The sequence below is a fragment of a genome, unplaced genomic scaffold (assembly GCF_019419815.1).
Source record: "Pyrus x bretschneideri cultivar Hongxiangsu unplaced genomic scaffold, Pyrus_bretschneideri_v1 Contig4, whole genome shotgun sequence".
NCBI classification, from domain to species: domain Eukaryota; kingdom Viridiplantae; phylum Streptophyta; class Magnoliopsida; order Rosales; family Rosaceae; genus Pyrus; species Pyrus x bretschneideri.
The window spans coordinates 6,730,891-6,758,550 of NW_025999723.1; the positions used below are offsets into that span (position 1 = coordinate 6,730,891).

At 38.5% G+C, this 27,660-nt stretch overlaps 3 protein-coding genes and 1 non-coding gene across 8 annotated transcripts; 2 read left to right on the top strand and 2 right to left on the bottom strand.

Annotated features, from left to right (window-relative positions):
• The first annotated feature begins 266 nt into the window (after positions 1-266).
• LOC103948392 lies at positions 267-10,306 on the top strand. Of its 4 annotated transcripts, none has more exons than XM_009359419.2 (11): positions 267-461; positions 980-1,085; positions 1,616-2,644; positions 2,732-2,856; positions 3,411-3,572; positions 3,942-4,893; positions 5,830-6,291; positions 6,364-6,689; positions 7,221-7,319; positions 7,402-7,527; positions 8,031-10,306. In XM_009359419.2, the coding sequence occupies exons 1-11, from the start codon at positions 297-299 to the stop codon at positions 9,804-9,806; spliced, it is 5,328 nt and encodes a 1,775-aa protein (XP_009357694.2). In that variant the 5' UTR covers positions 267-296; the 3' UTR covers positions 9,807-10,306. The 4 variants fall into 4 exon arrangements, with proteins under 4 accessions (XP_009357694.2, XP_048421401.1, XP_048421399.1 ...); XM_048565444.1 differs by having other exon boundaries at positions 5,830-6,264; XM_048565442.1 differs by having other exon boundaries at positions 983-1,085.
• A 766-nt stretch (positions 10,307-11,072) lies between these two features.
• Positions 11,073-16,562, top strand: LOC103939115 (elongator complex protein 1). The gene is made up of 5 exons (XM_048565162.1): positions 11,073-11,356; positions 11,448-11,784; positions 12,070-15,112; positions 15,579-15,677; positions 15,777-16,562. The coding sequence occupies exons 1-5, from the start codon at positions 11,198-11,200 to the stop codon at positions 16,090-16,092; spliced, it is 3,954 nt and encodes a 1,317-aa protein (XP_048421119.1). The 5' UTR covers positions 11,073-11,197; the 3' UTR covers positions 16,093-16,562.
• Positions 16,563-16,877: 315 nt separating this feature from the next.
• Positions 16,878-16,949, bottom strand: TRNAC-GCA. The gene has a single exon. It is a non-coding gene; the product is annotated as a tRNA-Cys (tRNA).
• A 431-nt stretch (positions 16,950-17,380) lies between these two features.
• Positions 17,381-20,902, bottom strand: LOC103948390 (pentatricopeptide repeat-containing protein At2g39620). 2 transcript variants are annotated; one of them, XM_048565081.1, is made up of 2 exons: positions 18,269-20,902; positions 17,381-18,144 (listed from the first exon to the last, which is right to left on the bottom strand). In XM_048565081.1, the coding sequence occupies exons 1-2, from the start codon at positions 20,676-20,678 to the stop codon at positions 18,113-18,115; spliced, it is 2,442 nt and encodes an 813-aa protein (XP_048421038.1). In that variant the 5' UTR covers positions 20,679-20,902; the 3' UTR covers positions 17,381-18,112. The 2 variants fall into 2 exon arrangements, with proteins under 2 accessions (XP_048421038.1, XP_009357692.2); XM_009359417.3 differs by having other exon boundaries at positions 17,384-20,900.
• Positions 20,903-27,660: the final 6,758 nt, after the last annotated feature.

Below are 27,660 nucleotides of genomic sequence, written 5' to 3' on the forward strand. Positions count from 1 at the left end.
AAAAAGGTTGAAAATAATAAGAAAACAAAAAGAAAGTCAAACAAAGGTTGCAATACTATTTAGTGCGCGCTGGACCTTATTGCCGTTTGTCCATCCTCTCATCACAAAACAACCACCTCCCCACCTCATATCGTGAATTTCACGTCGTCCATCGAGACGCGTTTTCCTTCTCCCACACAGAGAGAGAGAGAGAGAGAGAGAGTCAGCAAAACTTGACCCTCCCCTTTCCATTTATTGACTCCCTCCAGATGCTCCACGAAATTACTCTCTGAAAAGTCTCTCTCTTTGCCCGCGAGATGGACTCAACAATGGAGGACGCAACGGCCGCCACGCCAACGGTGTCGTCAGAGCTGCCGCCGCCGCCTCCTCCCAACGCGAACCCTAACTCGGAGCTCCCTTCTTCCGATCCTCCCAAAACCAGAGAAGAGGGCGAGCTGTCTTCCGACGACGACGACGACGACGTATGTTCATCTCCCCAAACCCTAGTTTTTGAAAACTTGATTTTGGTTCCGATTCCGTTTGTTTCTAAGCGTTCGTAAATGTTATCTGTATGATTGGTATTTGTTTGGTTTCTGAGAGAAGAGGTGGGAATTCCCTTTTCCTGAATCAATTTCTCGTGCAGTCATGCTATGTTAACCTACTGTATTAGATTGAGTAAGAGTGTTGGATTTGGATTTATTTAATCTTTATATGAGTTCATTACTTTTTGGAGTGAAAAATGAGTGAAATTTGAAATTGGGATTTCAATTTAGGTGTTTTTCGTGTGAAGTGATTTGTATTTAGCCAAATATGTGATGTTTTGAATCTGATTTTGTTTGTATCATTTAGGGCATGCCTTATATATCATGTGCTTTGTTTTGCAGCAAAATGTTTGATGTTATATGCGATTTTTTGAGGTTATTATTATTTTCTGCACTGCTGCAAAATAAATGCAAAAATAATGATGGTGTTAAATGGCTATTTCTATCTCACATCACAGGACAATACTATTTGCTCTGCTCCACATTCCACGGGTATCAGCGTGCCTCCTTCAGGGGCTGTGCCTGTTCAACCATTGAACAAACTGACTCAAGGCATTCAAGTTGGTAAGTCTTGCTTGCCGTGACAATGAAAGATGATGAGTCCTTTCTTTTCTTTTAAATATTGTTTAAGGTGGAAAATTTATATAGAGCACCAACGTCAACTCCCATGTCGTGCCAAACTGGCATTGGCTAATCTTTTTTCATACAGTGCCTTGACCAATTTGAAATTATTTGTAGTCATGTGGTTAAAACATAATGCACATCTGTTAAGGAGACATGGATGCGATAAACTAATGTACTTAATGAACACGCCCACACAGAGTTGGTGGCTTGTGTGTTTTGTACTAGAGCTGGACACTGACTTTTTGTGCATCTTTTCCCATTAAATGATGTGGTAAAAAGCCAGACCACCATATTGCACCTGTTATTTACGTGTCCATTTGCATCTTTCTTGTTGGGCCAATAGATTTGCATACTTATCGTTAGTTTTATTTTCATGATGTATGGTGAAGTGAGTAATGCATATAAGCTAATGATAAATATTCCTTTCCTGTACTACAAGTTCATTAGATGTATTTATCTTAATCTAACAGGGAAGGTTGTATGTGGAAATGATCCCGCAAGCCCTGCTGATATTCAAACCCAAATATCCGTACAGTCTACATCCCAGAAGAGCAATGATACAAACCGAATACCATTAAAATCTGCCACACCTGGATGGGGTGCCCCTATGGGGTCCAACGATAATCTTGTTATAAACTTCTCAGACGATGATAGTCGCAGTGATTCTGAAGAAACAGAGCACAGGAAAGAAAAAGCTAGAGAAACTAAAAGTCATGTGACTGGAGTGGTTTTTAATGGAAAACCACCTACTTCATCACTTGCAAGATCAAACAAGTTACAACAGACAGCCAGGAATGCGGACAAAGTAATGCCTAAAAAATTGGGTATGAATCGCACTTTTATCTCATCAATGTCCAAAATCCGTGGAGCAAATTTTCGGGATTCTGGTCCTTCATCAGTTAATCAAGGATCTCGAGTTAGAAATTATGATTCCATGAACAAAAATTTAGTGAGCCAAGAGCGTGGACGTGATCAAGGTGCGGGCTTGAACAATAGTAAACTTCAGGACTTGCGGCATCAGATACGTGATCAAGGTGTGGGCTTGAACACGAGTAAACTTCAGGACTTGCGGCATCAGATTGCACTCCGGGAAAGTGAACTAAAGCTCAAGTCTGCCCAGAGAACTAAAGAATCAATTACATGTAGGGACGATAATGCTGTGAGCCAACACAGAGATGGAGCTAGTAAATCCAGTGTGAGATATTCTGATGTTACACAGATAGAACCAAAAGAGCCAGATAAGAAACGCTTGAAAGTTGGTGGCCCTTTTTCCACCCAGTCAAGTGTTCAAGGCCCACAAGATGTACCTGTTGCAAAATCTATTTTATCATCAAAAGTCTCAGCAGCGGAGGACGATGGTCCAATGAACAGAGTTAAGGTTGATCATGGCCAGAAAGGAATTCCTGGTCCAACAGAGTTAAGCATCGTAGAATGGAAAAATCAAAATGATAAACATGTTGCTGCTACATCAGAAAATATATGTAGTGGAGTGAAAGATGGTGAATATCTTGCCTTCTCTCTCTGAAACTAACTGTTTAGAGATGCCTTATCAATCAAGATGATTTGTTTCTTTTTTCTTCCTGCAGGTGCTGGCATTAATACTAAAGTCATCCAGTCCGATAGGAAGAGCAAGCTGGTGGATCCTTATGCTACACTAAACAAGGTGACATCACCAGAAAGTATGACTTGCAATAATTTGCCGAAGAACTCAGTAAGTGAATATTTTAGTAACTGCAGTACTGCTGCTGATTAATTTAATTTTCCTATATTGTAGGTTTTATTATCCTATTTCCTCACCTCTGCCCTGATTTAACTTTCATAATTGAAATGTCCTTTCATTGGTGGTAAAACTTGTGCAGCATCTTTGCTGTTTGTGTTTGATGTGTCTCTCATGTTGCGCTTTGTGAAAATTTAATATAGTATGAAACTGGTGTCTAAGTTCCCATAATAGTGATTTCTGCCTTGCAGAAAACACTGAATTGTACACGGAGAAGAGTTAATATCTCCAGTATAGTTTATAACTTTTTATAGCTTAACCTTAATCCACCAAATTGTCCCGTCAACTCTTTTCTGTACTTATGAAGCAGTTTATATTGCTGAGCCTTGATCCATTGTGAATGAGTTTGTAAAACATCATTTTACTACAAGGTTTGATATGACAAGCCCGATTGCCTATGTATAATTTGTTTAGAATTTTTTTGGTGCATGTGTTTCATTTTCAAAAGGTTACCATGTATTTATTTATTAATATATTTTACTTTACAGGAGACTATGGAATTGAATCATACACATGGGGATGATCGCCGTCTAGAACCAGGTTCCTTCTTGAACAGATCAACCTCCGGAAAGAATATAATGAGAAGTTCTGACCATCAGGAAGTCACATCCAGTGACAAGAAGCTTGATCCCTCCTCCAAGATATGTCAGGTTTGTTTTCTGGTCTCTATGTCAGAAATTTGAGGCATCTGATCTGTCTGTGATGTAGAATGGGTAGAGCACTATAGAATGGGTAGAGCACTAACTGGAAAGAAAAAAACTAAGAGAAGAGTGAAATACAAAGCAATTTGAGGAAGTGATCAAAGTAAACCCCTAAAAGTCCCAAATAATCACCTAGAGGTAAGTAGGGAAGGAAAAAAAACAAAAAAATCATAAAGCTATTACAAAGTGGTAAGTCCTAAAAAGATAGACATGGATGAACCAGTAATCCGCTTCATCAGTCTGGTTGTATATTTTTTCTTGATTGTTATCTATTCTTTGTTAATTATATTAATATTCCTTCCTTCTAATTTCCTTTAGGCATTTCTAAACAATGCAAGCCTCTCGAACTGTTTTGGTAATGCAAAGGTTACAGGACGGGGAGACATAGATATGCATTCCTTGTTTGAAATTGAGGAAACATTGGACAAGGATCTGGAGGAAGCACAAGAACATAGGCGAACGTGTGAAATTGAAGAAAGAAATGCTCTGAAAGCTTATCGTAAAGCACAGAGGGATGTTCTTGAGGCCAATGCTAGGTGTTCTGATCTATACCGCAAAAGAGAAGTATATTCTGCCAACTTGAGGTCGTTTATTTTGGACAATTCCAGTTTGCTATGGTCGTTAAGGCAGAATGACCAAGCTGGAATTGGGTTGGATCATGCTAATAACATGACTGGAAATGTGAATCTAATACCTACATCAAGCCATCAGATGCATCCTGAGCATAGTGGTTTTAACCCAGCAGCGTGTGATTCAGACATCCAATGTGTTAACAGTGCTCACAACACCTCATACAAGCATTTGAGTGGACAAAACATGGGGTCAGAACCATGCAGCGAACCAGATGCTAGTACATCAGAGCCATTGCCTCTTCTAGGCAAAAACGGCGCAGATGGAGTGTCCTCTCCCTCCAATGAACTGAATAATTCAGCAGATAATGATGATGAGAGATATTCATTTGAAAATGAATCTGTTCAACCTAAAGACATGGACCTTGGAGACAAGCAAAAGGACTTAGATCAGGAATCAAATAGAAAAATGTCCATTGATAACTCCCAGGATCCTGTGCTTCTTGAAAGAATGTTGAGGTCTAAACTATTTGCAAAGCTAGGTACAAAAACATTGTCAAAGAATAGTAGTTCTTGTAATGGCACAGAACTTTCAGTGGAAGAAGGGGCTGAAAATGATTTCAGAACGGAAAAAACCAAAGAAATTAAAGGGACTTTTTCTTTCTCTGAAGTGGAAAAGAATCAACAATCTGATGATGAAGGTAACTTTCTTTTTGAGCTGATCTTTCTATATCTGGGGAAAAAAGAAGTCCACTTGTTGAACTTTTGATGTTATTTTCAGTGGAGCTGATTATTTATGACTCTTGAGTAGATTAATTTTAGTTTAATATTACATGGTCAATGTGTGTTTTTATCATCTTGAACTTGACTAAATCATCTCGTTTATCATCTTTTGGATGCATGCATAACCTGAGGGCTTGCATGATGCAGATGTGCATCTCTCAGTACACATTCTGTGACATCCCACATTTGAATCACATATATAGTCTTGCTCTTTTATCATGCAGTTTGATATAAATTTTGAATTCAGATAATATTAGCCATCCATCTTTTGGGTGTAAACTTTTCTTGCTTGATGCGCAGTGCGAGCCAAAGTTTAATCTATAATTAGATATTAAAAGTATTTTGCTTGAACATTTGAATTTGCTTTTTTTATTTTTTGAATAAAAAAACAATTTCTAAATGAGTCATGCTAGCTTGAGGCCAATTTTGTGCTTATGCTTCTGCTTGGTCTGTGCTCGGTCTGAGTGGCATCCTAGCTTGCCTGCCTAATGGGCCCAAAACTTTGGCTCACACGGTACTTGGGTTGTGCTCGTGCCAACTGACACAGTTTGTACCTGTGTCGTGTCTGTAACAAGGCTGTGCTGGCACCTTTCAGTGCTTGTGCCCGTCCAGCCTATTTTACACAACTACTTTGATAGTGTGAGTTTTGAATTACTTACTCATTGCTACTTAATACTATGGCTTCCAAAACTATCAGTTTGTGTTACCTCAAGTCAGAACTTATGCATGATTGTCATGAAGTCAAACAGTGGGAATCCATTTGGCACAGAGTAGGCATTGAGCATAAGAAGCTTATACTTGATCTCTATTGCTCTGCGTCTCTTTTTTCTTTGATTTTCTGATTTTACTTACAGGTATGGATGGGCTCGAAAAAAATTCCTCTGAGCCTCCTCTTGAGATTCAAAGAGAGCACTCCGTCGAAAATCTTTCTGCGAACTCTCACTCCAATTTATATTCTGAGGACAGGTTTTACTTCAGAGGTAACATCTTAAGGACTGCTTTTGGGTATATGAAAGTCATATGCTCAAAAAGTTATATAGAACCTCAAGCTAGAAGTCAACAGCGTCCCACTTGTATCAACCCCGAGAATATCCGGTCCAGCAGTGCCATGGTAGAACCACCGGAAGAGACTCTGGTAGAATTATCTGGAAGAGAAGTTGGATCTTATAGCACTGGTCCCGCTGTTGATCCCTTTTGGCCACTCTGCTTGTATGAGCTTCGAGGAAAATGCAACAATGATGACTGTCCATGGCAACATGTTAGGGACTATAACACAACTTTGTATCAAGATCAGCATGGTAACTCTGATAGTACTGGTATGAGCAATTCCATCATAAAGTTTGAATTTTTATTTTCTTTCTCGTATTCATGTTATAATGTGTTCACAGATTGTCAGGTTGGATCAACATTGCGTCGAAGAAAGTGTGATGGTTCAACAAAAGCTCCCTTGTATCGCAATGTAATATCTTCACCAACTTATCTTGTTGGCTTAGGTATTCTGAAAACTGATCTGCATTCATATGAATCTGTTCTAGCATGGCGAAATGGACAATTCTGGAAAAAGTGTTTCAGCCATTTCTTGGTGTTGTCAAATTTGTTTCGGAAAGATGTTTCTGCAGATGTACCATTCTTACATGGAAATGACGGTCACATAGAGGCCCCCGTGAGTTTGAACAGACAGTCATCGTTTTTCCAGAATAGCAACGGAGGAGTGGTTTGTTAATTGATTCTGCTTAAAATTTTTTTTCTGTCATTCATGTGCCTAATATTGCACGCTAATACTGTTTATATACTTGGTGTTTAGGTGCTGTAAATTATTTGAGTTTCTTTAGCTGGGTTTCATTAGTCATAAGTTTCTAACAATCTCAATTCTTCTATTCACTATATAAGCTTGGACTGTTATACTGTTTAGCGTTTACGTTGTTTTAGATCGCTGTTTAGTGTTTTTCGCTGTTTTAGATTGAGTTCTCTATCTTCCCATTTGAACTTTTTCTCTAAAATTATTTAAATATTTGAGGCAGGGGTTTAGTAATTTTATGAAAAATTATTGGCAGCTGGGTAAGCTCTATTTATTTTTAAAAGATGAGACTTCGTAGAATTTCCTTGGAGTGTCTCATATCAAGACGTCCCCTGCCCCCTCTTCTTAGTTTTTATTTTTGCTGTGACATGCTGATGTCTAAGAATCTTATTATGTGATTGTTCTGTTACGCTTGTTACGCTAACTTTCTTGTTAAATTTGGTGTAGGATAAACTCACACAAGCTTTGGGTGACAATGATCAATACCTGGAGATTGCCCTGTTAATTTTCAGCCAGGAGGCTAACGAACTTGAGGGCATGAGAAAGGTAACTCCTGTGGTGTATGACCTAAATATAACCGTGTTCAGCGGCTTCAGTTACTGTCATCTTATGTATTTGAGTTTTGCAGGCTCTCCATGTGCTGTCACGAGCTCTTGAGGCAGAACCAACATCCATTATTCTCTGGATTTTTTATCTGCTTATTTACTATAGCAATATGAAGTCAGTAGGGGAAGATGACATGTTCTCCTGTGCGGTACGCTGTTGCATAATTCCTACTCTTATGACTTATCTTTTATGGAGCATGAATACTGGGGGCAGTCTCCGCATGTTTTCGCGGATACACCCTTATAGGTATTACAGCCATACCGGCAACCCTACATGTTCTCAGTTAGCCTGTAAGGTATGAGAACTACTTGCATGAATTAGGGATGCCAAGGTGGCAATGACCCAAACCTATCACGCATCCCACGTGGCATGGTAGGATTGGTTTGGGACAACACCTTTCTCTGAGCAATTTTTCCTTGGAACTGTTTTTATACATTTATATGCTTAACAATAACTCATTTGATGCCTTCATATGCTTCATTTTCTAGTGTTCGACTACTTCCATTTTCATTTTTATTGCACTCATTTCCTTTCTTTTGTGTTAGTATCTAGGGGCATATTCTTTTCTTTCTAAGCATGTTCTTTCTGTCTTTCATTAGAGATAAGAAATTGAAACTTTTGCCTGGAAACACTTTGCCTCTTGTTCTTCAGGTAAAATACAATGATCGATCTTATGAACTTTGGCTCATGTGCATCAACAGTCGGGTGCAGCTTGACGACCGGTTGATAACATATGATGTCGCCCTCTCAACACTGTGCCGCAATGCTCCTGATTCTGGCATAGATGGAATGCATGCTAGTGCATGCATCTTAGACCTAGTTTTGCAAATGATGGATTGTTTATGCATGTCTGGTAAAATTGAGAAGGCCATTCAGAAAGTCTTTGGACTCTTCCCCATTGCTGAAAATTTTGATGACCCTAATTCCCTCTCGCTCTCTAATATACTCACATGCCTAAGTATTTATGACAAATGTATATTAGGGGTTTGTTGTGTTTACTTGGTTATTTACAGGAAACTTCCTGATGCTGTATTGCGGCAGTTTGAATGTCAGAAAGAACTCTCTGAATTTGAATGGCCTTCCATGGAATTAGTAGGTGATGAGAAGCAGAGGGCTTTCATGCTGATGGATACAGTAGTAGGTTCTGTAGACTCATACATGAAAATTGAATCACTTGAGAAAAGTGAATCTAGTCTCAAATTGGCACATTTCATTGCTCTCAACCACTTAAAGTGCATGGCAGCTCTTGACAGCTTAGAAAGATGTAGGAACCTCTTGGATAAATATCTCACTTTGTACCCATCCTGCTTAGAACTTGTTTTAATATCAGCTCGGGCACATAAACATGAGACGGGGGATTCGCTTTTTGAGAGATTTGAAGAAGCCCTTGCTGAGTGGCCAAAAGAAGTCCCTGGAATCCACTGTGTTTGGAATCAATACGTTGAGTGTGCCCTTCAGGATGGAAGATTTGATTTGGCTAAAGAAGTTATGGACCGCTGGTTTCGTTCTGATTGGAAAGTTCACTATCTTCAAAATGGTACATTGGATGGAATGAAACATGTTAACTCAAATAACTCTCTAGGAGATTCAGTTCGGCAGGCACTCGGTTCCGATCCTAATCGGATGGACGTAATGTTTGGACATCTGAATCTAGCTCTGCACAATCTCTTGCAGAATGACCACATTGAAGCTCGCTCAGCCCTTGATAGGGCACTGAATGCTGCTGTTCCACAATACTTGAAGCATTGTGTTAGAGAACATGCATCGTTTATGCTTACTGATGAATCTTTGTTAAAGGAGAATGGTTACATAAGTGGCATACAGAAGAATTTGGAGCACTATTTAGGTGTTTCTCAGGCTTTCCCTACCTCTGAGCCATTATCAAGAAATTTCATTAACAACGTCAAGAAGCCAAGAGTCCGGCAGCTAGTCAGTAATATCTTCAGTCCACTTTCATCTGATTTTTCTCTGGTGAATTTGGTTCTTGAAGTATGGTATGGACCATCTCTTTTACCGGAAAAGTTCGGTGAGCAAAAAGATCTGGTGGATTTTGTTGAAGCCATCTTGGACAAAACTCCATCCAACTATCAGTTAGCTGTTTCCGTATGTAAGCTGTTAAGCAGCTGCAGCAACGCCGGCGATGTTACTTCTCTCAGTGCTTTGTTTTGGGCTAGCTCGAACTTGGTCAGTGCAATTTTACATGCTGTCCCAATTCCACCTGAGTATGTATGGGTTGAAGCTGCGGAAACTTTGGGCAATATTGCAGGCGTGGAGGTTATTTCTGAGAGGTTTTATGAGAGAGCTTTATCTGTATATCCGTTCTCTGTTAAGTTGTGGAATTCCTACCAAAAACTTTCTATGATGACTACAGGAAATGCGAATGCTGTCGTGGAAGCAGCAAAAGAAAAAGGTATACAACTCAGTTAGGGTTCTTCCTTACTTGTGTTTTGGCTGTCCATTTGGATCGGCATTTGGTAAAAAGCTTTGGGGGTGCCAGTTTTTGATAGCATGGAGCAGGTGGATGTAGATGAGACGGTGCTAGATTTGACATCTTTGGCAAGTTGATTTTCTGTTGCCGTTTTTGCTAACAGAAGGTTATGAGATGTTAAATGTGAAATTTAGGAACCACAGAAGCTTTGTACAGGATAGGAGTACAGAATCAAAGAGGTTATAACTATATAGCTCTCACCGACTTCACTTGGCGGACATTTCGTTGAAAACGATATAGGCAGAGGAATCGCTGCAATCGGAGATTGAGCGACTCTTTTGGATTAATAGTTTACTTACATATGTAGGTATATAGTTGTTGATGATGTTGTTGTTATCTTTCCGTATCGTTTGTGTTGTTATAATTGAAGGTAGCTGACCAGAATATTGTACTTGAAGCGGAAAGTGAAATGCATATGGCTTGAATTCCTTTTGTTTAATCAATTCTATTAATCCTTGTTTTACTACTAGTTAGATGAATGAGTTGAGATGGTTGATGTGTTTATAGCAGTGCCACTAATCTTTTATAATTGGTTTGAAGCAAATTGGTGCCTTCTAAAAAGATTAGAGAGGGAAGGAAATTCAAAGTCTAGGTGGGTCATAAGTTTGAGGGCATTTGCTAAGTTTCCGGGATTTGTTTTAATGGTCCGTATCATTCAATGGTAGTGAAAATAAACGATTCTGATTAAAAATAAAAGATGATAATTTTTTAGCCACTTTATATTACGGTCTAGGAATATTTTTTTTTCATTGTTAAGTAAGAAATTTTAGGTTTTATTGTTGCTAAAGACAAATTTGAACTACATTATTGCTAGCGCATTGTGAGGTTAATCCCACTCCCCTCCCCTATCGTTGGTAAAAAAAAAAAAAGGCCATAGCAATGTGCTTGCACCATTGTACAACTTGTACTCAAGTTTGAATGTTCTTAATTGTAAATTGAAATTATTTACGGGTAATGTCAGGTAAACTAATTTTTTAAATCAAATGAAAAAAATGTACTTATTTTTTGTTAATGACACATCATAATTAACACCTAATAATTCAATTAACAATCATGTCATATAATTTAAAAATTTGGTCATGAAAACCAAAAAAAGGCTAAAACTAAACAGAGAAGAGTCGCAGAGGAGCAAATTCGCTTCTCTCCAGAACCACGACATGTCGTTTGATTCCTTATATTCCTTATAATCGTCCTCGTCTTCTCTTCGAGGGATGTTTACTTCTTAAACCCTGAAAACCCTCGCTGCAACCATAGCTGGTAACTAGCTAGGGCACAACTCCCTCTCTCTCTCTCTCTCTCTCTCTGAGGAGTTCCATAGATTCCGGAAAAAATGAATAATCTGAAGCTCTACTCGGAGGTCTCTCTGAATCTCCACTTACAATCCGAAGAGGAGCTCATACTCTTCTCTGCATTTGACATTGAGCAGAATCGCTTGTTCTTCGCTTCCTCTGCCAATAACATCTACGCCACTCACCTCTCCTCCATCCAGGTATATATATACCTTTATATATGTTTGTATACATGCTTGTTGGATTTCCCCGTTCGAATTGGAACCTAATTTGATGATTCATGTGGTGTAGAATGAAAGGGCGTGGAGCAAAACCTCAAAATCGGCGCAAGTTAATCAAATCGAATTGGATCCCGAGGACTTCATCACTTCATTTAGTTACCTCATGGAGAAAGAGGCGCTCTTGGTGGGAACTGGCAATGGGCTTCTGCTGCTGCATTCTGTGGATGATAATGCCTCTCAAGTTGTTGGCGGAGTGGATGGTGGTGTTAAGTGCATCGCGCCTAGTCCGGATGGTGACCTTCTTGCCATAACCACTGGGTCTGGGCAGGTGCTGGTTATGACTCAGGATTGGGATTTATTGTACGAGACTGCGCTGGAGGATCTACCGGAAGATGGCAACCACATATGTAAGGACCTCTCTCCATTATTTGTTGATTTTCAGAATTGCAGTTTTTCTTTAGTGCCTAGGGTTTGCTAGTTGTTTGAGAAATAGCATTGTCTGGTAAAAGATAATCATATGAATCAGAGTTAGCACTAACTTGTAATTTATTGGTCATTTTATATTTAGCCTCATGACCTCCTTACTTGGAGGAATTCTGCGGTTTCTGTTGGTGTCCTCTTATCATTTGTGTATGACATGGGTTTTGTTAATTTGGAAAATTAAGCGACTTCGGTAAAAACTATGGTTTCAGGTGAACAGCAATTATCTTCTAAGTTCACATTTGAAAGCCCTATTTCCTGGCGAGGTGATGGGAAGTACTTTGTCACACTAGGTGAGGTGCAGGATTCGACATCCTTGCTTAAGAGGCTTAAAATTTGGGAGCGACATTCGGGAGCAGTACATGCTGTTTCTGAATCAAAGTCGTTCATGGGATCAGTTGTGGACTGGATGCCCAGTGGAGCAAAAATTGCAGCTGTTTATGATAGGAAATCAGAAAATGAGTGCCCCTCAATAGTTTTCTTTGAGAGAAATGGGTTAGAAAGAAACTTGTTTAGCATCAATGAGCAAACAAAAGCAACCATAGAATTTCTCAAATGGAATTGCAGTTCAGATCTTCTTGCTGCTGTTGTCAGATGTGAAAACTATAACTCTGTCAAGGTTTGGTATTTCAGTAACAACCACTGGTACTTAAAATCTGAAGTTAGATACCCAAGACAGGATGGTGTGAGGTTTGTCTGGAATCCAACAAAGTCACTGCAGTTATTATGTTGGACTCTTGGTGGCCAGGTTACATCGTATGACTTCATGTGGAATTCAGCTGTGATGGATGTCTCAACTGCGCTAGTAATTGATGACTCCAAGATACTTGTAACCCCTTTTTCTTTATATCTAATGCCACCTCCCATGTACTTATTCAGCCTTAAATTCCCCAGTGCTGTCCGAGACTTCGCTTTCTATTCCAAGAATTCTAAGAACTGTGTGGCTGCTTTTCTATCAGATGGTTCTTTATGTGTCGTTGAGCTTCCTGCCACTGATACTTGGGAAGAATTAGAAGGCAAAGAGTTTTCTGTTGAAGCATCCATTTCTGAATCACCATTTGGTTCTTTTTTGCATATGACATGGTTGGACCCACATAAAATTCTTGCTGTTTCTCACTATGGGTTCAGTCATAGTAATTATTTATCTCGAACTACATCAAGTGCGGATGGTGCCGGTTTTTATTTGCAGGAAATTGAGCTTGTATGTTCTGAGAATCATGCCCCTGGTACAGTGACATGCTCAGGCTGGCATGCAAAAGTTTCCAGCCAAAGCTCTCTGGAAGAGATGATTATATCAATTGCTCCTAATCCTGCTAGAAAAGGTTCAGCATTTATCCAATTTGATGGTGGAAAGGTTTGCGAGTATGTCCCAAAGTTCGGCATTCCTAGAGGAGTTCCAAAACAGGATTGGAGTTTCTCATCAACTTGCCCTTCTATGAGTGTGGTTCTAGTTGGAAACAGTGGGCCATTGGAACCTTTAATTTTTGGCCTTGATGAGAGCTGTAGGCTGCACGTCAATGGGAAGATAATATGCAACAACTGCAACAGTTTCTCTTTGTACTCAAATTTGGATGACCAAGTGATCACGCATTTAGTTTTGGCAACTAAGCAGGATTGTCTTTTTATTGCTGACATCACAGATATATTGCATAGAGAGGTGGAAATAAAATTCGAGAAACCCATCCAAGCTGGTAACAAGAAACGAGAAGATCATGGAGACTTCATAAACATATGGGAAAGAGGTGCAAAAGTTGTTGGAGTTCTGCATGGAGATGAAGCTGCTGTTATTTTGCAAACAACTCGGGGGAACCTAGAATCCATTTATCCAAGAAAATTGGTCCTGGCCTCTATTTGCAATGCATTGGTACAGAGGCGTTTCAGAGATGCACTTCTCATGGTGAGGCGGCATAGGATAGATTTCAATATCATCGTTGACTATTGCAGTTGGCAAGTGTTTCTCCAATCAGCTTCAGAATTTGTCAAGCAGGTTAATAATTTGAACTACATAACTGAGTTTGTTTGTGCCATAAACAACGAAAACACTACAGAGACACTGTATAAAAAATTTATTTCTCTACCCTTCCCGAAAGAAGCTAAAGATGACTCCAAGGGTTTTGATTCTAATAACAAGATATCTTCTGTGCTTCTGGCCATAAGGAGAGCTCTTGAGGAACATTCGCAGGAAGTTCCTGCAAGGGAACTTTGCATTTTAACCACTCTAGCTCGTAGTGACCCCCCTGCACTTGATGAGGCTTTGGAGAGAATAAAAATTATCCGTGAAATGGAATTGTCAGGTTCCAACGACCAAAGGAGAATGTCGTATCCCTCTGCTGAAGAGGCTTTGAAGCATCTCCTGTGGTTATCTGATTCTGAGTCTGTTTATGAAGCTGCTTTAGGCCTTTACGATTTGAACCTTGCAGCTATGGTGGCATTGAACTCTCAGCGGGACCCTAAAGAATTCCTTCCTTTTCTTCAAGAATTGGAATCTATGCCAGTTACTTTGATGCGTTATAACATTGACCTTAGGCTGCACAGGTTTGAGAAAGCTCTCAAGCACATTGTTTCTGCAGGAGACACTTGTTATGCAGATTCTCTGATCCTGATGAAGAAAAATCCTCATCTTTTCCCCTTGGGACTTCAATTGATTGCTGATCCTGCCAAGAAGAAGCAAGTCCTTGAGGCCTGGGGAGACTATCTTAGTGGTGAAAAATGCTTCGACGATGCTGCTGCCACTTATTTGTGCTGTTCCAGTTTGGAAAAGGCTTTGAAGTCATACCGTGCTTGTGGTAATTGGAGTAAGGTGCTTACAGTTGCTGGGCTTCTAAAACTGGGTAAAGATGAGATTATGCAAATGGCGCATGAGCTTTGTGAAGAACTTCAAGCACTTGGTAAACCAAGGGAAGCAGCCAAAATTGCTCTGGAGTATTGTGGTGATGTTAACAATGGGACGAATTTGTTGATTAGTGCAAGGGACTGGGAGGAAGCCTTGAGAGTCGCTTTTATGCACAATAGACAGGATTTGGTCTCTGATGTGAAGAATGCATCCTTGGAATGTGCAAGCTTGCTTGTTGGTGAATACGAGGAAGGTTTGGAGAAAGTAGGGAAGTACTTGGCTCGCTACTTGGCTTTAAGACAAAGAAGGTTACTTCTGGCGGCAAAAATTCAGTCAGAGGAACGGTCAATGAACGATCTTGATGATGATACTGCTTCAGAAGCTAGCAGTAATTTCAGTGGAATGAGTGCTTACACCACAGGGTGTGTATTTTACATCTTATTGTCATATAGCTCTGCCTTTTTGGCTTGTTTTGCATCTTGTTTTTTTATTTTATTATTATTATTATTATTTTTTGTATAGTTGTGTAGCTAATGTTCTCCATCAGAGGGTCATAATATGTTGATTATCACTTCTGTGCCCGGACCCAGATGGCGGGGCACCCTTTCCCTGTACTTTTTATTAACTTATACCTCAGTCGATAGCTTAGTTTCGTTCTCGCACATATGCAATATATTGTTTTAGCCAATATCGTCTTGTTGAGGATGGTTACAGCTGCTGTTTCCCCTCACTTTTCACCTTCCATTTACTTCTTTGGAATGTTGCATTTCAGTTTATATTTGAGCCATATCTTCAAAGATCGTATTGTGGAGGATGGTTCTCACATTGAGTTCAATGCCTGTAGTTTGTACTATCAGACTTTAATTGGTTTCCTAATCTCATGTACAGGACCAGGGACAGCTCTGGTACATCTGCCCGATCAAGTGCAGCTAGCAAGGCAAGAGACGCCAGGCGCCAGAGAAAAAGAGGGAAAATCCGTCCCGGAAGGTATGTTTGTTATTATAAAGATTAAGAGATCATTTTCCAATCTTGTTACTCTTCCTGGTCACTAACAATTGCTAATAAATTAACTACTTGACATTTTAGTCCTGGCGAGGAACTGGCTCTGGCTGACCACTTGAAGGGAATGTCTCTAACAACTGGAGCTTTGCAAGAGCTAAAATCTTTGTTACTTTCGCTTGTGATGCTTGGCGAGGTTGAAACCGCAAGGAAGCTGCAGAGGGCTGCGGAAAACCTTCAACTGTCTCATATGGCAGCAGTCAAACTAACTGAAGATACAATATCCAGTGATAGCATAGATGAGCGCACACAGACTTTGGATCATTACACACAAACTATCAGAAGTGAAGTGCAGAACTCCGAGGCTTTCTTCTGGCGGTGTAAAGTATTTCATTCCCCGTAAAAAGGGAGTTTGGTCACTTTATACCTACAAAATCTTTTAAAACGCAGCTTGTTGGACATGCTTGTTATGCGGATGAAATGTGCATGTGATGCCTGCCGATGGGCGCCTATTTGAAGCTTAGGCAAATCTGACATCTCTTTAGATGGTAGCTTGCAAATTCCCTTGCAATGGAATGCTCCAGATTTCGGATCTCCTGTCCAGTCCCAAATTGTCATGAACGTCGATACACATAAACTGTTATCTGCAGCTGTGTGGAGTTGCGCACGTGGTGTCATCTCGTCTGGACGGCGGTTGAAGAAGGGTATAGGAATGGGGTCAGGAAAGGCAATTCCATCTGAGTGGCAAACTGATTCTCCATTTTGTTTTTCATTTATTGGATCTTGTATCAGGTACTTGATTATGTTTTACTTACTGTAATAAACTAAAAAGTTTGATTTTTGGTTTTCTTTATGACTAACCAGTGAAATTATGTCTTCTGAGGAATTCAAGAATGTCCTGGTTTTTGCAGTACCGGATTTCTGATTGGAATAACAATATCGTTGCTAAACTTAACAATCGCTTGGACTCGTGACATTTTAATGAAATTTTAGTTTTCTTTTGAAATTTATGCTTGATAATTTTAAAAATCGGAAAAACGTGTTAAAAGAAAGAGGGGGAAAACTCAAAGTGAAAATGGAATGTTGATTTAGTGGGAATCAGGATTACAGGAAGTACAAAAAACGTTGTTATGGTAAATTTATTAGGAAAAAGCTTAAAAAATAAAATTAAAATAAATCATAAAAATAAGGGCCCAACCGGGTTCGAACCGGTGACCTCTTGATCTGCAGTCAAATGCTCTACCACTGAGCTATGGACCCTTGGATGGAAATACATCTGCAAAGTTTAATTATATATTCATAGGTAAAAGTTATATTTTTCACAGGAGCGCACATCCCGGCCACCTGAGAAAACCAAAGATGATATTTTTCTTACAGTGTAACACAATCGTCCGGTGTAGCTCACTACATTCTCATGGTTTAGAGTTTCCAGGTTCGACTCCTGGCACCGGAATTACTGTTCTTTTTATTGTAACGAAAAGTCCACGGTACTGTTAACTTTAACAAAAAAACTACATTTTTACATTAAAAAGTTAATCCTGGTATTATTCACTTTACCCTTTATTTTGTTCTTATCGTTAAAACTCAAAGTTTTCAAACCCTTTTTATTAGTTTTCCTTAAAAATAATCCTCATCCAATACGTTGTTTTTTTATATTTCAAACTTAGTTTTAACAACATTCTCTTTTTTTCTTTAATTAATCCTCATCCAATATGCTGTATTTTTATATTTCAAACTTAGTTTCAACAACATTCTCTTTTTCCTTTAATTTAAATTAGCCTCTCCGCGCTCTCCTGCACATGCAAAAGGCCTCTTTATTATTACAAGCGCTACAGTCCCCTCAAACACCTCTATTTTATGTCAAAACCACATATTTCATTAAATATTGAGTACTTTTTCTTTTGGTTTTGAATACTCTTTTATTCCCTTCTTTCTTACACTCGTGTGTTTGTCAAAGGCGACTACTGGAGTTGATTAATCTGGTTGTTTCCATACAGTCTGAAGCATTCACTGCAGGGGACAGTGAGCCAACTTCACAGCTTCGATAACAAATTATCGTTCGTTGAAGATGTGATTGCTTACTTTTGTATGATGGGAGTTGTGCACCTCTCATCCAGTTCACCGGCGATCTTTGCACGAGCAGATACCAGCACAAAATTACGGAAACAAATAGCATCACTGACAGCTTTTATCCGGTTTCTCATCTTCGCAATCTGCAGCATGGCAATGCACATCAGCACAGAGAGTTCTTCCAATCAGTCTAAGTTCTCCATCTTTTGAAGTAAGTTATTTCACAGAGACTGCATGTTCTCAGCTCTCAAGTTGGGGCTGGTAGTTGTAGTCACTCACCAGAAAAGACTGGACCCTGTTTTCAACCTCTACCCAACTACATCCCGGTGTTCTCTTTAACCCCGAGTCACTCATCATTGATCTTGTCTTGCCAGAATCACCCCATCTAGCAGAATGAGCATGTATATCAGATAAAACTATGTAATTTGCTGCATTTCTAGGCTCAAGCTTAACAAGATGACTCAATGCAATTTCTCCTAACTCCACATTAGAATGCACCCTACACGCACCTAATAACGCTCCCCAGACTCCAGCATCCGGCTCCATTGGCATTTTATTAATTAAGTTTAAAGCTTCATCGAATAAACCAGCACGACCTAAAAGATCTACCATGCACGCATAATGTTCCAACTCTGGTTCAAGACGATGCTTTTCATGCATGACCTGGAAAATACTCCTTCCTTCTTGTACCAGACCGGCATGTCTGCAAGCGGACAGAACACTGATGAATGACACAGAATCAACTTGGACAGAACTCTCTTGCATCAGTGAGAAAAGTGCAACTGCATCAACTCCTTGCCCGTGCACTGCATATGCTGCAAGCATTGCATTCCATGAAACTTTGTCCTTGTGCTCCATCTCATTAAAGCATTTCTCTGAATAATTGAGCTGTCCGCATTTAGCATACATATCGATAAGACTATTTCCCACAAGTGTGTTGGACAGAAACCCCATTTGGATAATGCAAGAATGAAAAACCATTCCCTCTCTTGGGGCTGCCAGATATGCCACTGCAGGAAGGATACAAACAAATGTGACTAAATTAGGCCGAACGTTCTCCAATTTCATCTGGTGAAAAGCAGATATAGCTTCCCTGGCATATCCAGCCTGCACGTATCCGGACATCATTGCATTCCATGATACCACATCCTTCATAAATATGGTTCTGTTAAACAGAAGTTCAGCTGAGCATATGTTGCAATACATGCTAATAAGAGCATTTTTGACAGCAACATCATGCTCACACCCATTCTTTATAATTTGTCCATGAATACAGGTACCTTGATCTAGGTCACTCAGTATGCTACAAGCGGAGATAATGCCCACCAGGGTTCCTGCATCAGGCATTATTCCAGACAACCATAATTCACGAAACATATCTATAGCATGGCAGGCGTCACCAATTTGGGTGTATGCATTTATCAAAGCATTCCATGTCACAACATCTTTGCATGGCATTCTATTGAATAGAGTTAATGCAGACGTAAAATTTCCACATTTGGCATACATGGAGACTAGGGCTGTTCCAAAAGAAATATCGGAAGCAATGTTTGCCTTGAGAGCATAGCAATGTATGCTCATACCTAACTTCAGATACGATAATTCTGCACATGCCAAGAGGACGCTTATCAGCGTTATTCCACCTGGTTTCAAAATTTCATTCTGCTCATCTCGAAAGAGAGACAATGCTGCTTCAGGATAACCAGATTGGACACAAGCAGATAAAAGTGCAGCCCAAGAAACTAAATCTCTTTTCCCTAGTCCCTCAAAAATTTGTTTAGCCTTCTCTATCTCTCCGCATTTTGCATACATGGTCATTATAGAAGTAGCAACCAAAACATCAGCATTGAGTTCTTGTTGTGAGGCACAAAAATGGATCACCTTCCCTTTCTCTAAATCTCTCATCTCAGTAGCAGCCAAAAGAGCACTTATGATTGAAACCTTATTCATCGGAGTATTCTCTCCTTTAATCCAATCAAATAACTCCAAAACCTCAACAAAACATCCATTACTCGCATACCCTGCCATCATCGTTCCCCACGAAACATCATCCCGGTCCTGCATCATGTCAAAAACCCGGTGAGCAGCATCTACATCTCCACACTTGGAGTACATATCAATCAAACCATTAGAAACCACCGAACTAAAATCCCTCCTCAACAGATAACCATGAATACACCTACAAGTATCAATATCTGCCAACCGAGACACTGCTGGAACCAAATTGACCAAGCTCACCAAGTTCGGCCTCAGCCCCCATGTTTGCATCTTCCGGAAAAACCCCAATGCCTCACACGGATCCTCACTTTGCGATAAACCCGCAATCAAAGCATTACAAGCTACAACATCTCTCTTAGGCAATCTATTAAACACCTCTCGCGCATTCTCTAAGTCACCCATTTTACAGTACATGTCAATGAGACTGGTCCCTATAAACACATCAGAGTCCAGCCGCTTCCGAGCAACTTCACGGTGCACCAAGACACCATCTTCGAAATCCAAAGCAGAAGTACAAGCTTTCAAAACAAAGTTGAAGGTATACTTATCCGGCTCTACGCCTTGTTCCACCATCGAATTGTACATTTTTCGAGCTTCCCTGTACTGGTTTGCTCTCGTATAAGCTCGAATCATGGAGTTCCACAAAATCACACTTGGGTTTTGCGCAGAACAAAAAACTGAGAGCGCAGAACCGCATTTTTTGAACAAAGAGTAGGAATTTATGAGATGGGTCAGTGTCGAATGGTCTTGCTGGAAGCCTGAGACTATCAGTTGGGCGTGGATTTGCCGCAGAGACTTCAAGCTTTTGCATTGAGAAAGGAGGCTGTGGTGCTGCCGGGTCGATGGCAAGGAAGGAATTTCGGAAGCCGCTGGTGCGAGTGCATGGTATGGTCTGGTTCGAACTCCATGTTTCACGATCATGGTAAGAAAACTGGTAGAAGTTGGAGGAACAGCTTCAGCTTGCTCCTCAGGTGACTTGAAGTTTCAAGTGGAAGTCTTTTGGGCCTGGAGCCCACAGAATACTGAGAGACCCATATTTGATTCAGACCCAATAGGCTCAAATTTATCATCTCTCTCACCACCCTCCTCAAGGTTTTCACTTTCTGAATCAGACCCTAATTGGTATCTGCAATTGGGGGTTAGGGTTTTGGGAAATCGAAGCCACGAAGCTCCTCAACGACAAGAAATTCTGGGTCCCATCTTTCCTTATTGCTTGGGCGGCTCAGAACCGGCGCTGAGGGGACCGCATGGGCCCCCAAATCGGAAGGGCTCCCGATTTTTCAAATTTGTATGCATATATGTATATATATTAGTATGTGTAGAATATTGCAAACTTGAGCCTTAGCACAAGTGGTATTGTTGCTTCTTTACGTTGGCCTAGGGGATGGGTTTGAACCTCGTCTCCATCGTTTTTTTAGTTTATTTTTATTAAATGCATAAGCTTTCATAAAATAATATAAAAATTTCACACAATAACATGAAAATTCGAATCCTGACCTTCTAAATAGTTGAGGTAAAACAATACGTCACATTTCCACTTGTTGATTTGTTAAATTTGTTTGTGCTATTAGAATTTATAGAAGCTCAATTGAAAAATAAATTTATTTTTTTGGACAAAAAAATAAAAAAAATTAAATTAAATTCTTGGCACTTCTTAACCTCCAATTCACTTTTGCACAGGGTCCTGAAATCTCAGGACCGGCCCTGAGGCTGCTTCTCTCCAGGTATATTAATTTCTCCTTCTTCACCCGCACATACAGAGACTGTACATTTGGTGTTTTTATCTTTATATACATATTTATATATATTCTTAGTTATGCATTGGATGTGGTAATAAAGGTGGAAAACTTTTGTGAGTTTTCAGGGGCACATGATGTGGGTGCAGAGACAGGAATCCTTCAAGCAAAAGTTTGGCACTCTCAGCGAAACCGATACCGAAACCGAAATCGAAATCAAAACTGAAACCACTGATGCCGAAAAGAAAGGAAAACAGGACAGATTTGTTTGAAAGCACATCAAATTTCATTAAATTTTGTATTAATTTGTTTTAGTATATGAATTCAATTGTGTAGCTTGGGAACTTTCGCTTTAGTAATCTGACTGAAATGTGAATCTTTCTGTGGACGTATGCGTTGTAACTTTTCCTGCATTTTAACTGGAAGGTTATCTGCTGCTTGTTCAACCGTGAGGAATCAGGACATCCTTGACATAGCCATTTTCCTGTTTTTAAGTTTCCGAACGCTGATCATATATTCTAGAAATCCAATGGGTTCTGAGAGTTTTAGGACTCGTTTGGCAAGTTATTTTAAATGAATGAAAGCACTTTTAGGATTGATACTTTTAATAGAAAGCACGTCAAGTGCTTTTCCAAAATTAACTTGCATTCTCACTAAGATTTGATTCTAAAAACATTTTATCTAAAAATGCTTTCAGTCATTTAAAAACACTTGTCAAAGTTTTCTTGACCCTGGAGCCTTAGCAACTTCTCTTCCACGGGCCGGGTAAGGCGGCTGGATGGTGGAACCGTTGGTGTTGTGGGGTCAGGAGTAAGATAAGACCGGTCGTAAATCACTGCATGGAAGTTTGAACATACAAAATCTGTTATCTTAGCAGCAGATCATCGAGGATCCCACACTAGTTTCAAGTTTTTGTTGGTCATCGTTTTTAAGGTAATTTGACCCAAGCATATTATGATTGTGTTGGCCAACTCTTAACGTTAGCACTTGCTTGATGTGACAACATAAGTGCGTAATACATAACATTAATTTTCTTTTTTAGATCCAATTTCGGACAAAGAATGATTTCGCACTTCAATTTTCTTTGTATGTGTATTCTCATGATTTTTCTTTCATTTATTATTTAAGATTAAAAATAAACACATGCGTTCAGAGGAGAAAATAAATATACAGAAATCACCTTCATTTTCAGACAAGCAATTCAAATCCAACTAGATCAGTTCTAACAATGGGGATGGGCAAATGGGGGAAGTCAACTTAGAGAGCATGAGATTTTGACAATAAAGCTAAAATCCGTCCAAGAACGTGTAATATTATGGGTTCTTTTTCTTCTTATTTTTTTTTGGTAAACAATATGCGTTCTTCTTATTCATTGCATTCTTGTTATTCTAAGTCAGAGTCAAACCAAAACACAAGTATTAGAGTTGCACCAATTTCTCAGCTACCCAATAGCATTATTCACACTCAATGGAGTTTGAACTGGTTGCTTGTTCATTAATTCTTAAAGGAGAAAGAATCTGTTTTATCATCTGTTGTACACACACAAGAGTATTTCTCATCACGCAATTTATTCTCAAGTAATTTATTATCGGAATTTTCTACCGCAAATCTCATATCATGCTTGTTTTTTCTTCGAATCGACTACTAGTGTCGGTTAATCAAAATTCTCGCCATCAAGAGAGGGAGCCCTTAGTTTAGGCCAGCCATGTCATTCATGCAATTCCTCCGTCCAAGCTCTTATTAGGCCTATACAATCAGTAATATTTTTTTTTTTTTTTTTATCATTATTAAGAAGTGAGAGAGGGTTCGAAATTACTATAATAATTTAGGAGAGGGGAGTTTCGAATTCAGAACGCATTGATGGAAACCCGACATCTCATTTAATAGAATAATGAACCACATACATATATAATCAGTCACATTTAAAAATCTCTTTTAAATATAAGTTAAAGTCGGTAATAAATAAATGCTAAATTTATAGCCGGACCAGAGATGTATTTTTCTTAGCCTTTTTTTTTTTTGGAAACTTGTATTCTTAGCCTTTTGGCTAACAACTAGAGCATAGATTAGTATTATCCAAAACCTTGTACATGTTTACGGTAAAGTAGTGACTTTCTGATAATAAATATACAAAGTCGTGTGGAAAGCACACAGCAAATTATCTTTCTGCTTTCTATACCACATGTTGTCTATATTATATTAACTTAACCATTGGATTGGCCCCTAATTAGTGGATAATTTGACCTAATTAATGTTTATGTTTGTACAACAAGGTATATAATTAGGCAACCATGTAAACCTAACCGTTTATATAAACGTTGACATTTGGCAAAGACGATAGCAATGACATTAATATTACTGCATGCTGATTGGGACAGTGACGATAAAAACTTCATATTTTGATCAAGTTTTTAAATTTAGTTTTAATCATTTATGCTCAAGGATATAGCTATAGACGTGGGTTACGTTAATTGATAAAGTAGTATCGACCCTCTTACATTAAGAGATTCTGAATGAAGCCAGAAAGATCCGTATAGATCGGGGTATCCTTAAATAAAAGAGTCACAAATTAGAAGATAAATAATTTACTAAACAAAATACTTATCCATAAGATTTTTCATACAACATATTATACTATCCCTCTATGCGATTTCATGTTTTGAAAGCGTTGCATGACACTTCATTACCAATATCATCAAATACTTGTCTAGAAAAAAATCCATGTTATCATTTATTCATTGGTCTCCCATCCAATTTTTCAATAAATTCTTTAGAAATTTCATGACTGGAAATGCTCTTCCAAAGTTGGCATTAACAACTGGAAAAGTTAATACTAATATCACACGCATGTACATTTTTCTCCTGCCAAAAAAATTGAGTAAGGGCATCTGCCCCCTCTAGGCTCAAAGTGGCTCCGTCATTGCTTACATTCAAATTTGAATCTCCATTCTCGTGTATTATAACAATTTAAGACACGACATTAAGATCACTTTTCTCTCTTTCTTTTATGCCTTCTTTGCTAGTAAAGAAAATAAATTAAGAAAAATGTGATATCATCACCGAGAGCTGGAATTCTTAGAGCCAGGATAAATTATAAAATGCAAGTGAAATTTTGTCTTTATTGTTGCAACTTCCGGATGAAATAAAAGCCATGTTTCTCATGAGCTCACTCCCTATTAGTCCAACCTCTATAAATTATAATTCCAACTTTTGAGCATGACAAAGAGACATGCAATATATGTTACAATATTAGGCGCCAGTCAGTCTAGTATTTCGGTATCTTAAGTCAGTACTAACCCAGTTCAATTTCCACACTACTAAGAGCTACGACCTTGTCTCGTAAATATATGAATATGGCTTTTGAGATCTTTTTATACCTTAATTTATTAAGTAATTTGTTATATATCCCTCTCTTCCTCTCCATTATTCAAACTAGTTGCATACAAAATAATTAATGAACATGCAGACTTTGAAGTGCACTCCGTTCAAATTAAAATGGAAATTTGGTATGGAAAACGATGTAGAAACTAATAATGCAATGGAATTGAGGATTCACTATTAGGGGAGGTCACCATGGCGACTACAAGGCTATAAATTCAATTACCAATTACTTCTAGACTTGGCCTACCATGGGTTGAAGAACATGTGATATATGTTTTGAGGATTATACTGGAAAGAAACTGAATCAAAATTATATCATGTCATATATCCAACTAATTCCTAAAAAATATAAACTCGTATCAAATTAGAACTAGTAACAGAACTTGGAGCTTCATGCCTTGACTTGAATTGAGCTACTATTGACTTAGCTGCCTACCGACCTATTTTGGATGAAAAACCTAACGGAGTTAAGGGTATATGATAAATTAATGATTTTAGAAAGTTGATATGACAAATCGCTTAAACTTTTAGTGCATATGACAAATTGGTAAAAGTGTTTAAATTTATATGATATTTTAAAAACTTCCCCCAACTTTTATTGAAAAGTTTCACTTCTTATTGTATTGAGGTCTTTTTGATAAAATCTAAATTCTCGAACTGTACAGTTGATTAAGTTATGTCAGTATTGGTGTGCCTAGCTAGTAGTGAGTTGCTAACAAATCTTTTCACTACATTTTCCGCATGTCATCACTTACTCGATTAACATGTGCTTCGCATATTGTTTTTGGTCAGATTATTATTAGAATTCTTGTGTAAATAAAGTTATATATGGCCACATGTAGCGCGCGCACAGAGTATTTTTTTAGGGGTGTGTTATCCACACACCTCATTTTATTTCTCACACACCCCTTGATAATTTATGTCCATTGATCTTTTTCAATTCATCCGATCCGACGGTCAAAAATTAAAAAGGTGTGTGAGAAGTAAAATAAGATGTGTAGATATCACATCCCTTTTTTTATATGTTTGTAAATCTATACGGACAATTACTCTTGTTAGGTAATATTAAGATATTTAATTATTTATGTACTTAGCGAATCTAACACTCTATTAAGTTGATTACATTTGCTTGAACGTGTGATTCAAATGTTTGACACGGTTGGCAATTGCTGCCCAAATTAGATAAAGTTCAAGCCAACTAAGGAACTTCAGCCTGATCCAATCTTACTGTGCAGGTCTTAGTAATGTTTCAGTAGGAGTCTTGCAAAAACGTTTGACACGATTTCTTTTGTTTGGAAAAGTTGAACCAAAATTGTTTCCAATTGCACCAACTATTGAGCTACCAACGTCATCACCATCCTAGAAAATAATTTTTTACCTGAGTGGGAAACCTTGTTAAAACATAACACCAATATTGGGTAAATGTTAAGGGGTCATTCAATGACCATTTTATTTTTGTGTTTCGTTCTGATTTGAGTAGTACATGAGTTGGGTTTAGAACATCGGGAGATAGTTCTATTCCTATATTTACTCTTATTGAAGGGAGAACTATGAGGAGCCAACCCTAGTACGAGAGGATTGAGTTGGGCCAACCTATAGTGTAGATATAGGAGAAATACACGAGGGATATAGAAGAATAGAGGAAGGATGGTAGTAGAGATGTAGAAGTGTATAGAGAAACGCATACAAAATGAAAACCAAAAACAAAAGTCTATTGTAAATCGTTTTCACTTTCAAGATTTTGTTTTTATCCTTCACATTCTTTTTTCGTTCTTCCTATCACCCTTTTTTTTTTATCCCTTCACTCATATACTTTTTTCATATTTCAAACACAAAAAATGGACTTAAAATTAAAAAAAAATAATTATAAAATGAGTCCGAAAATTAATTGTCACATAATTGATTTCTAAGTATTCATATTTGTAAGACCCACAAAACAGGAATAACCAAAATCAACCTTCATCTACCCTTGGAGTCCATACTTTATGTGACCATAAATTGGGACTATATAATAAAAAAATGATGACAGTGATGGGAGATCGAAAATGAGGTTAGTGATGATGGACGAGACACACAATTTAATTTTTGGGCAAAGTCAAGGGCAATTAAGTATCGTTCATACTATCTTATTAGCCAAGTAAGTTCAGCTTAATTATCAAAGAATCTATAGACTATTGTGCCCATGGTATTTATTTACCAAGGGAAGGGGAGTCATCACATTAATAAGTGCTACTCGTTTTTCTTTTTTCTTTTTTGGTGGGGAGGGAGGGTGGTGGTGGGATTCATCAACTACTCGTTTTCCCCTTCTTGATTTTGGGAGGGTGGTGGTGGGATTCATCAACTACTCGTTTTAACCTTCTTGATTTTGTTACTGCTTCTTTATTTGGGAACTTTCATGCATCCATACATTGTAATAACACTATTTTATAGACAAATTCATGATGCATGCATTAGATTCCTATTCACTATTCACATTGGATTTGTAACTTAAATAATTAAGAGTATTTACTCATATATCTAAAATCCTATATACATGTTCAACAAAACGCACCTAATACAATTTCTAAATTCCAGAAGCTTTTTGGAAAGACTTGCACGAAAGCAACCCTATGATAAGATTTTCATTAATATACGTCTTGAAACGGCATCATGGTTTTGACTTTTTTGAAACTTAATCCTCCCACTTAAGAAGCGACTTCGGTTCAGAATTTATTTTCTTGTTGTTGAAGTGGTAAAGCTACTACTAGTTAAAATGGGGAGGTGGATTCAATGCAAATGTAAGAGTA